Here is a 12,823-nt window from a genome sequence, read left to right as displayed (position 1 = left end):
AAATCAGCTGATGATGTCAGCTGATATATTAGATATTGTAGTTGAAGGCGACTAAGTTTTGTCATGCCTGATACATTCAGGAAGACGACCAACAATGCTTCATGTTTACACTGAATTAATTGGTTCAATTAATTGATGAGATCTTCAGTAATGACCCGCTATCTGACGCTTTCGATACTGAGCAGGTTTGTTAAACAAACAGACGGTTCGACTGTGATAGCTAAAATTGCCCTCACATTAAATGAATCACTTGCTCGGAAATCTCCTAAAGAAACATTGAAATCACAACACCATCCTCCAGCAAGATACAATCTAACTATATTTTATCACCGTAGATCGAAGCTGTAAAAATGTCGTGGCAACGTTTATGTATATTTTTCTGATCTATAATGTTTAAATGACTGTTTAGAGATGAAAGAGCTTGGTTACTGAATTCGCCACAGCGAATGAAAAACAAAACAACAAACTGGGCAGGGTGAACAAGCAACAACAATAACAATAGATAAATGAGGAAACATCGTAGATGCTCAAAAGAGAAATAAAATAAAGAAGAAAACTATCAATGAATAAAAAAAAGCCATCTGGTGCGCTATTCTTTCAACGTGTTAACGATATTCAAGTCACGACAAGAAAATCTGGGATATGTTTATAGAAGTAATTGTTTTCACGGATTCTGCGACTTGCTCAATTTATCAAATGCTGGTAAGATGAAATCATTTTTCATGATTTAATCGAGGCTTTGGACAGAAAAATAAATGGCAAACCCGCTATGAGCATGGTTGATTCCGGGATCGCGGGCCACAAAGAAAGACAAATGTAAATAGATGATGCTACACAACTAGCAAACGGGATTCAGTTTAGATTAATCAGTAGGAATAAAAACGTAATAGAAACACTAGACTATTGCACGTAATGCACCTTTCAGTCAATGAGCATTGGTTTTAGCATTTGGTTGTTTTCATGAAACCCTACTAAGTCTGGTTCTGCAAATGTATCAATATCTAGAAGTTTCAACCTGTCTTGATATGTCCTGTATTTCTTTATCGCACGTGTCGTAAGGAACTAATTCAATTTTCTTGTTATCAATACTGACTATCTCTCCGTCATTGTGAACACTGTCCATTTATGAAGATGGTGCAATTTTAGTAATTTTCGATAAATATCAATCATTAGAAAACAAAAAATTATTAAAATAATGTGTGGTCCCTACACAAAGATTTATCTTGCCTGCGACTTTAAAAATTAAAATGAACCAAAAACTGTAACAAAACTCAAAATTACTCGAATGATTTGTTTGGTTCCAGCCAAACGTTTCTTTTATCATCGACTTCAAAATCTGGAAACAGCCAAAAACTCAAACAAACCTATGTGTTAATCGCTTGATCTGTTTCGTTCCGGCGCAAAAACATTCTCTACCAAGAGACTTTAAATTTGTTTTAAAAAAAACAACCTATCACTTGATCAAAACTATACATTACGCTGATTATTAGTTCTTTTATGGGTAAACACTTTTTTTTCAAGTACTACGAACAACCAAAAACTGGAATACAAGCTTTGACATTGGCTGCACCTTGTAGTTTTGGGGTCCTGCTAAAATTCTTCGATTATATTTAGAATCAGAACTGTTAATGATAATGCCCATTGACGCACTTGTAAAAGACTCCATTTAACCTGCTGTACAATACCTTAGTCATCCGATCCAGATATATGAAGGATAACATTGTCTTTTTTAAGGGCCTCCATACTATGTTGAACAACACCATCCATTTCACATCAAGAAGATAGATGTGTATTAAGTATGTAGATGATTGTATCATTAAAGTGCAAAAACACCTGTAGTAGCTCTGGTGTAATAAAAAACCAGCCCAATGTCTTTCTCAACAAATACATCAAATACAATATAATCTTATTAAAATGTATCCCTGTTTAAGAAGCTGACCATTATGTTACTAACGGTAAAATATGGCAGTTCAATATGCAATTAGTGAGGAAAACTCTAGAGGACACACATTGAAAGGAAAACAGAAGTCGTTATTAGAATCGTAATCAATGTTTAGATTTACGACATATGCATTTACCAAAATAAATATTGATTCACCATATCTTCCATCCAGTCGTTTCACAGAGAATATACAAATCTAGACTTCTTTCATACCTGGATAGGATGTTTCCTTCATATCTCGATAGGATGCTGCTGAAGAAATATAAATAAGTGCACAGATGCAATTCGTCTACGGGAAAAGAATCGATCAGCAAAGGTAGAAATCAGATATGTATGTTTTCCATAACACTGATACAGAATCTTGCATTATTTGTTTGGACCGCCTTGGGGGTTTAAATTACCCTACAGATAATGCAATCTGGCATAATGGCATATGGAAAATGACAGGTGTTAAATCACGGAAACACGCCGCCCTGATAATTTATTGGTTCTACCTGGTTGATGTAAAAGAAAGCAAGAAAGAAACATAATTCAAGACAATATCTTGACAAAAAAGGAAGCAAGGTTTGCTCTAAAATTGTTATCCATGATTAATTGTCCTCCAAATAGGGGAAAAAACCATGCACCTGCTGGGAATTTTCCTGGTATCAATGGTTTTAACGCCTTCCTGGTAACGTTAAGGATGCCTAACATATAATAATAATAACAATAATAGTAATAACATATATATACATACATACATACATACATACATATATATATATATATATATATATATATATATATATATATATATATATATATATATATATATATATATATATATATATATATATATATATATATATATATATATATATATATATATATGGGCCCAGAGTGGCCGAGTGGTCTAAAGCGCTCTCCGTTACGGATCACTGCCATCTCACCTCTGTCTGCGTGGGTTCCAGTCTCGGATTCGGCCAATGTGGATATGTGAGAAAGCTTACCAGTAACTTCTCGAGGGTTGGTGGTTCTTACCGGGGATTTCCCGGGTAATTCCTCCACCATTAATACTGGCCGCCATGTATAGCCTATCGTGTGCTGAAAATATGGCGTTAAACCCTACAACAACAACAACAACATATATATATAAATATATATATATACCAAACATACTGGCTTCCATTTCCATGTATATCATGTATATTATAGCGTGAGCTGAAAAATGACGAAAACCTACAAAACGGAATCGAACGTGAACCTTAGCATAGTTTTGTGTTCCAATACGTGACAAATGTTTTTCCTAGTAACACCAGTGTCACAAACAGACCGGTTTCTGTTTTGCATTCTGTATCTGTGCGTTTTCTCTTGCAAACATATTCTAACATAGTAGCTGCACCATTATTTTAACATATTAGCTGCACCATGACTCGTTGAATCAACATAAAGCTATGAACCTCTGCGAGCGTATTCTTGTCAGGCGTGACCTTTCCTTTTACCTTCAAAGAACATTATCAATTATTAAAGACCTTGTCATTTTCAAAGTCATTAGCGCCGGTCACATGGGACTCAAGTTAGAGAAGCACGTGTACCTAAAGGTGAAAGCTATGGTTTGCATTAAATATTTATTGTATTTATTGATATGTTGCGTGCAACTTCCATTGTTTCTGAGTTGTCTTATCGAAACTGACCAAAATCGGCACGTGAGATCTTAGAAATAAATGAAGGGAAAATATGCAGTGCCGTTTCTTTTCGGTTAGTTAGCAAAGATCCAATATATATATATATATATATATATCATAAACAATATCTTAACTAAAATTGCCTATGAATCAATATTGTGCAAAGTGTACATATAGTAATTTTAAAAAAAAAAGATAGAATGAACGGAAGGAAAGATCGCATATTTTATAAATATGTTTGTTTGTAAATAAAAATGATTTTAAAGTGTTGCATTTAGACGTAAATGACACAATTTTGAAAGTGCTGTTTGTGTCTGAATGGCCCCAAGTGTGAAAAACAACTTTATTATCCTGGTAGTTTGTTATTACCAATATCTTGAAATATATTAATGTTGATACCCAGTTGCTGCTTTATTGTATACTCATAGACCTTGATATACAAAAATTTCATTTTTCGCTGGCACCCAAAATACAGAATTTTCAGACAAAACAATGCTTTGTATATCCTCCGAAAAGCGGTGCCATGACTCAGAGAGATGCATTGACTGGAAGTAAAATATGAATTTCTTACATTGGCATCTCTACAAGAAAGTTCTTAAAGCGCATAGTGGTATCGTTCTTCAATGATAGAACTCGCGAGGTGTTACTTTATACTTTTGTTCATAATTCATTCCATGAAAACTGTAGACAAGAACTCTGTTCATAGTATAGTTATGCACTGCAATCAGACAAATATAGAGGTATACACTAATGTTTCACTTTAATATATCGATGTATATATTAAGGTATATAATACACGGTAATCTGCCAGTTATATAGAAGTGTACACTCGTTATGCAGTGTAATCTATCATATAGTTATAGATAGAAATCTTAATGGGCAACAAAAGCCAGCATAAGGTTTGAAAGGCAATCATCTATTCTATACAACAACAAAAAATGGAACAAGAAAGTCATTATTTCATATTAAGTACACTACGTATAATTCAAATTTTAATTTCAGTATGTCGACTCATCACGTGAAAGTGTTTCTACTCATGTCAGGTATAAAAGTGTCACTCTGATGTATTCAAGGTTCATCCTAGTGACGGAAACTCCTTCATTTCGTTTAACTCAACTTTATCTTGAAGACAACTGATGCTTGATGTATTTCCTAAAGTACACTGAGTGCTTCTGTGTAATTTGATTTAAAGTCAATATGAAAAGTTTGATATAATGTAGGATATAAAATAAAGCGTATCAGAAGTAGCAGTAGAAGTAGTAGTAGTTGTAGTCGTCGTTGTCGTTGTTATTGTAGCAGTTGTAGTCGTTGTAATCAGCAGCGACATCATTATCATGACAATAATAGTAATAATGAGGTAATGAAATCTTTCCGAAAAGGTCTTCAATCGTATCTGAAAGAAAAGCACTTAGACCTTTTAAAATTATTTCTAATAGTTTTTCTCACTAGCATCATACGCATCTGGTTTATGTTTTTTTTTTTTTGTTTTTTTTTTCTTTCTTCAAATCACTACACATCGGATTTATTGCGTTGTAATGACATTGATTTAGTGCGGAAATAAAGAGCTATTGGTTTAGAAAGAAGCGAGGCTAACGAGACCCGAGGGATCATTTCTCCATTATAAACCTTTCGCTCATGGGGGGAAATCATTGATTGTTGACGAAAATCATTCACCGAACTTTTTCAGCGGCCGCGCGATTCGCTCCGGTACCATATCGTTCTTAGAAAATAACTGCTCCGCATGTGAGATGCATGGCGCGCAAAGGTGTCGTTATTTTCTGTTGTATGGCGCCATATGTTATGTTCAAAGGTTTTAATGTAGAATCTATTTTCCTGACATGATATAACTCAAGGTCTCCCCATAACAGAGACTGCATTATGTTTTTAATGATCAATATTGATGGAAATTCTCTAATTTAATCCCTAAGTTAGACGACAAAGCTGGGTATATCCAGATTTCCCGTCACGTTCGTTCGCAGCACATGCGGACGGGCAAGGCTCCTTGTTACTTGTCATGTTGTTGAATTTTACTGATTTTAACTCATTCGTGCTTTGTCATTATTCAAGGAAAAACAACTTTCTAACAGTACTCGCTTGTAGAATTTACGAAACCTTTGTTTCACCAAAATATAAAAGACAGAAATCAAATTTTCTGTTTTTTTTAGGTTATCTCTAATTGGAAATAAACGCCATCACAAGGTTTTGAGCTTATATTCCGATTACAGCGTAGATGGAGCAACATCAGATAATTTTCAAAAACAAGAATTTACACAATAACTGCCATTTTTGTTTTTTTTTTCCTTGTGAAAGGGCAAAGATGAATTTAAGTGTCTAAGGTTTCCTCGTTGAAATTAAATAATTTAATAATGTCAACATTATGCACTGCTCAAATCGATACTCGTGCGATAGTGAAGTCATAATCATAACTTAACTACGATCAAACAATAAGTTTTCAAAACCAATTAAATGTAGGACAATATAATGTTTTTAGAGGAAAATGTCCCCTGGCGCGCCCATGTACAAACGAACACAGACTAACGTGAGACAACATATTGGTTACAATGTTAACTTCAAATGATATGAAAGTGGACTAGAATTTGCTTTGCTTCTAATCCACTGATGATCTTAACCTCTAAAACGACTACTATACTGTCAAAACACATTGACCTCAAGATACAACGAAATATTATAGATAAATGTCTGCACGCTAACTCATAACTGACATACGTGAAATAGCTTGTTATTCGACATAGTATGTTAACATCTTGTTTTAATGCTATTTCTTTCAGTAATTTCGGTACAAAATGTGCAGGTTGTGAGAAGGGGATTCCCCCCACAGAAGTGGTTCGCAGGGCGCAGGACAACGTGTATCATTTGGAATGTTTCGCATGTCTAATGTGCAACAGACAATTAAACACAGGCGACGAATTTTACTTAATGGAAGACCGCAAGTTGGTGTGTAAGACGGATTTCGAGGCGGCAAAGGCACGAGGTGAGTAACCATTTAATGTTCAATATATTTAGTTTAATCCCAAACTTTGAATGTTGTAATTCGTTCCAAGCTAGAATCAAACCCAAATCAGAGTATCTGGTTTTAATGCATCAACATCCTAACCAGCCAACAAGGCCAAGAGCTCATCCACAAAAAGAATGATGCAAGGTCGAAGCAAAAGACTTAGTGTGCACTAGAACTCATTGCATAGACAAATAGAATTTAGCACTCAGCCATATGCAACAAGTCAATGGATTTCAATTTAGAAATGCAGGACATGCACACGAAATTATAAGTATTAGTGGACAGTTATACTAAAGAGGAAAGCGCTCTATCTATGGATCCTACATGGTATGTTCGGATATATGATTACATTTATATGATTCATATAATCATGTTTTTTCTGTGTTATTGTACGTTTAAAATAGTACCTGTATTACTCTTACCCTCTGTATAACGTTTGCCTTTACTCAAGAGTAAGGTCCATTCCTTTTGGGGATGTATGTGTTCTTAGCTGAAAGAGTACGGCGACTGTTGGGGTATAATGCCACGCAACATTCTGTAGGTCCCAGGATAGCACCTTCCGCTTTGTTTTAGTGTATACTTTAAAATTAAAAAAATAATATTTTATACTGTTCGATTTTCGTCAAAGGACTTTAGAATGACAGTGTTTTGAAACAATACTTAGTAGAGAAGAGAGGGTATCTACCGTGCCACTGAATTGCGAATATCTTCTACAGCCATTACTTTGTACATGGTCTCTCTGTGGGATTACTTCGAACCTGCTATTCAGAAAGCATGTTTTGAGGAATTTACCTCAGATGGACTAAACTGGCAGTTGTGCATACGACACAACTATCACTTGATCCACCTGATGCCACATACAATGTCCAATTTAGGCTCATGCATACATACATACATACATACATACATACATACATACATACATACATACATACATACATACACATACATACATACATACATACATACATACATACATACATACATACATACATACATAGTACAGATATAACCACTCCGGTGGCCTAGGGTTAGAGCGTCCGCTACGGATGCTGGAGGTCGTGGGTTCGATCCCCGGCCGAGTCATACCAAAGACTTTATAAAAATGGTACTAACAGCTGCCTCGTTTGGCGCTCAGCATTAATAGGTTAGTGTTAGGACTGGTCGGCCTGGTGTCAGGATAATGTGATTGGGTGGGACATCATGCTACATGTCTGCGGCATGATGCCCCAGTGCTAGACATCACTATACACTGACTGAAGAATTGTTAAAGCTACGTTAAAAATCAAAATCACACACACACGCGCGCGTACAGACATACAGTTAGGCAGACATATGTTGCCTCATTCACTTCAGAGGTGTCCTGAAGGACTGGTGGAGAACAAGTTACATGGTCATATAGGCGATCATAATTACTCGGAGTTGGTAGACACAAAAGTCGTGAACAGTGTTAAAAATATGGCTATTTGCTGTATTTTCCCCCCAAAATAATAACAATATTGTGTTCTTTAACTGACAGACACAGTCTTGCAGTCTTTAGTTTTCAACATTAAAATATTACAATATTGTAATAATGCAGCTCGAAATGTTTCATTCACTTTAAGGTATTAAGCATTATTTATCTTCTCCAAATGCATTGTGTTTGTGATTGTGACTCTCTTGATTTGCGCTTGCAAGAAATTTAACTAAGAACAATTTAAACAGTGGGTATATACTGTATTATTTTAATATAATTTCTGTCTACATGTGGTGAAAGTAGATGTATTTCTAAGAATACCTTCTTAAGGATAAACTGTTATTTAATACTTTTATGTTCTTTATGACTCTCTCTCTCTCTCTCTCTCTCTCTCTCTCTCTCTCTCTCAAATATAGGCATTGACTATGATGCTGCAGATTAACCTGTTTCGTCTGCTGTCCAACTGATAGGTGTAATAAAGCCAACTCACTCCTAATATCATTACGCGGACTAATCGGCTTCCGCTGACAAGTGAAACCCTAATGCTATCAAACTAAAATCAAACAGGATTACATCCACACCACTAGATTCTTGGATCGATGGTTTTTCCCATTAGTCTTCTCTTGTCAAACATGCCAAGCATCGGAAGCTTTTGAGCCACTATTTAGTACATACATTACTTGGGTTTCCAGGCGGATCGTTTTAACGATATATAAAATCATTACACCAAAGATGTATTATATTAATTTATGCTGATAATAAAATGTTACAGTTGTGATATTTAAAAATTAGGATTTACTTTGTTTCCGATTATAATTCTAATTATATGTTTATGATGCTTTGTTGAGGCGCATGTATGTGTCTTTAGACTGAACATCACACTTGGTGACGTTTTAGTAAGCTTCGTCTCAAACGTGCCTAATCAAATGCAATGGGTCTATTAATATGCATCTGTGTATACACGAACAGAGCGATTTAAAATTCAAATATTTATCCTACATGAAAATAACTAAAATGAAATCCCTAATACATCATTGCCGTAGTTCTTCGGTTGCTTACCAAAGCATCCTGTGCTTATTTAGAAAATAACCGTTTCTATCTGAATTTGCTTCTTTACTATCGTTTCTGATTGATTCGAGCGATACTGTCTGATAGCATGCACATTATATCAGTATTTGTTAATAATATCTGTCACTGCCACCATAATAGAACAGGGTACCGGCATCCATTGCAATGCCCCAAGTCTGGACATATTAAATGAAATTTTTAACAGAAATATAATTTTTGGAAGGTATGGATTATATTGATTTCTTTATGGGCGTATACTGCTTACAATCCTGATAATATGCAGTCTTCCCAATTGTGTATTAGTATAGGTGGATATAGATGACATAAGTCCCAATAGTGTGTTAGTAAAGGTGGATATAGATGACATAAGTCCCAATAGGGTATTCGTATAGGTGAATATAAAAGACATAAGTCCCAATAGGGTATCAGTATAGGTGGATATAGATGGCTTAAGTCCCAATAGTGTATTATAGGTGGATATAGATGGCATAAGTCCCAATAGGGTATTAGTATAGGTGAATATAAATGACTTAAGTCGCAGTAGGGTATCATTATAGGTGGATATAGATGACATAAGTCCCAATATCGTATTAGTATAGGTGGATATATATGACATAAGTCCCAATAGTGTATTAGTATCGGGGCCCCGAGTGGTCGAGTGGTCTAAAGCGCTCACCGTTTTGGATAACTAACATCTCACATGTGTCTGCGTGGGTTCGAGTCCAAGGCTCGGCTAGCGTGGGTACGTGGGAAAGCCTGCCAATAGCTTCTCGGTGATTCTTCCCTGGGTTTTCCAGGGTTCTTCCTCCACCAGTTATACTGGCAGCCATATATAGCCTAGCTTGTTCTAAAAAAAATGGCGTTAAACCCTAGAACAACAACAAGAACAAGTGTGTTAGTATAGGTGGTTATAGATGACATAAGCCCCAATAGTGTGTGTTTGTTTGTGTGTGAGAGAGATTTGGATTTTTAACGTAGCTTTAACAATTGTTCAGTCATATCTCTACGATTTCTGGCAGTGTGGCAGTTTAAAGTCATTAAAGTCATGATGCCCCACCCAGTCACGTTGTCCTGATACCAGACCGCTAGTCCCAATAACTAACCTTTTAATGCTGAGCGCCAACAAGGCAGCAGTTAGTACCATTTTTGTAAGTCTTTGGTATGACTCAGCCAGGGATCGAACCCACGACCTCCCATATCCGAGGCGGACGCTCTAACCACTAGGCCACCGGAGCGGTTCCCAGTATTGTATTAATATAGGTGGGTATATATGGCATACGTCCCAATAGGGTATTAATATAGGTGGATATAGATGACATAATTCCCAATAGTGTTTTAGTATAGGTGTATATAGATGGATAAGGCCCAATAGGGTATTATTATAGGTGGATATAAATGACATAAGTCCCAATAGGGTATCGGTATAGGTGGATATAGATGACATTAGTCCCAATAGTGTATTAGTATAGGTGGATATAGATGACATAAGTCCATATACGGTATTAGCATATGTGTATATGGATTAACAAGCCCCAACAATGTATTAGTATATGTGTATATAGATGACATATGTCCCAATAGTACATCAGTATCGGTGTATATTGATGAACTGTTCACTTCTTGCTATACTATCTTCAGACTCTTTTGTCATTTTGGTCGTTTGATCTTGTAAACCAGGTTCAGTAGTTATAAAAATATCCATAGCAATAGCCAGTCTCTGGCTCAGCTCAAATCCTTGCTTCTGATTGGTTAATGCTTGGAAACCAATCATGTATCTAAATTTCTACTTGAATCGAAGCACGAAAATCGATTTATGACCTTCGTGTAAACTTTAATTACGTAACGTCAAATTAAACGACATTTTCTGGGATATTTTAGTATTATATTTCATAAAAAGTGAGCCTCATTTTCCTATAGGTTTCTGTTAATACATTTGGACAGAGATGCATTATGTAAACATGACTGAGATGTGCTGAGTAAAAGCAAAGACTCCTGTGTCGTTTTTATGTAATATACTAACGTTTTAAAACAATCTGGGTTTAGTCGAAGTGCAGATAATATACCAATATACGGCATGATGGCCCTGCTTTATGTAGTTTCTGTCCAAACTTCACAAGTTCCCTTGTTTTTCGAAACCGACCACTTCTAATGAGGCATTATGGGATTGAGGAGTATATGCAAGATTTATTTACCTCCGAAATTGAGGAGCTTAGCACTGTGCAAACTACGCACCTCAGAAACTGAAGATTTGAAAAAGGAATTACTCCAATAAATAATGTCAATTTTACATTATGCAAAAACACATGTTAACACATTTGGTTACAAAGAATTGAACTTAGTTTAAATAACAATCAAAAGGTATATTAAAATGACCTTAGAAAGTCATAAAAATACATTAAGGAATGGAGCAAAGTGTTTGAAACTATTTTGTTAACCTTGCTATACAGACCTTCAGGTTTGTCGGCGTATGGATATCCAAAACTGGATAGTAATCGCCACATTGGAGAGTTGCTTATTTAGCGGTTATGGCACAGCATGGTTTCTGTCGACCATCATGGGAAGGCAGTGCCATTAAAAACTCATATATATATTGTTCAGTATAAGTGAAGGTGGTCCGCAACCACTATTTCTAACAGCATTTTACTTTGGGTATAGAAAGTCATATTATTTTGTCAAAAAACACCATGTATAATAATTAGCACAGAATACTAATTTGTATTTATTTATTTGTTTACTTATTTACAATTACCCCTTGTATGACCTAAGTTAAACGTCTTGTGTACACTGAAATACTGACGTTCAAGTTAACAGCCATTTGAATTTGTATATGTATATACACTGATAACCCAGATATCGGAACTTCAGATTTGTGTATGTGTGTTTTTGTGTGTGTGTGTGTGTGTGTGTGTGTGAGAGAGAGAGAGAGAGAGAGAGAGAGAGAGAGAGATTGATTTTGGACATGAAATTTTAATGCACCAAAACGTTTTCCGTGTCTCTGACATTACGTAATAAAACACAACATTGTTGGTGTTATTGTTGATTTGCGGTAGATATGTAACAGCATAGGTCACAGTCTGACTAACATACGGCGATAGGTCAATTGCGGACAATTGTTTGTGGATTCTAGTAGTGACTCCATTGCTGAGAATGGTATTATAGGGCACGGTTATATCGTGCTAAGGCATGTAGAGCAAACGGTTTTGCCCAAGGATATGCATACGATAGCCGCAAAAACCTGATCCGATCATGTGAATCTAACCTGCGTCCTTATGATCACTAATTCAACGCTTTAACTACTGTATCACCTTGACATCGCGTGACTCTTGATTTAGCACAATCCACGTTGAAAATTTCACTTAAAAAATGAAGAGGTTGATGAAATATAATCACAGATGTAGATGACGCTTTCTTCTAGTTCCTTGCACGAGTTTTCCTGAGCTGACCTCACACCCGCTTAGCATAATTACCTGCATGTACATTTTACGAATATCTACGACCATCATCACCAAATTAGGATTGCTTGTTCAATTACTATTATTGAAAGGTAAAAAATGCAATAATAAACGTAATCACTTCACTCAGGAGCCTATGGTTATATTTACCACGTGTTTTATTACAGTCTGTGCATAACACTATTTCTGCTACTTATATTTATCTCTCAAGCATCGATTTCATTC

General features: G+C 35.7%; 1 protein-coding gene across 1 annotated transcript in view; it reads left to right on the top strand.

Annotated features, from left to right (window-relative positions):
- Nucleotides 1–12,823, top strand: part of LOC149780041 (LIM/homeobox protein Lhx3-like) — a 53,675-nt gene that overhangs the window by 25,923 nt on the left and 14,929 nt on the right. Inside the window, exon 3 of the mRNA XM_089936802.1 lies at nucleotides 6,396–6,598. Within this exon, the coding sequence (XP_089792928.1) occupies nucleotides 6,396–6,598 (203 nt within the window). The remainder of the gene's footprint in view (nucleotides 1–6,395; nucleotides 6,599–12,823) is intronic.

This window comes from Sinohyriopsis cumingii, chromosome 16 (assembly GCF_028554795.1).
Source record: "Sinohyriopsis cumingii isolate HCF-2022 chromosome 16, ASM2855479v2, whole genome shotgun sequence".
In the NCBI taxonomy this organism is placed as follows: domain Eukaryota; kingdom Metazoa; phylum Mollusca; class Bivalvia; order Unionida; family Unionidae; genus Sinohyriopsis; species Sinohyriopsis cumingii.
The sequence above is the reverse complement of the archived record's forward strand: the minus strand, read 5'-3'. Positions and strand labels throughout refer to the sequence as shown.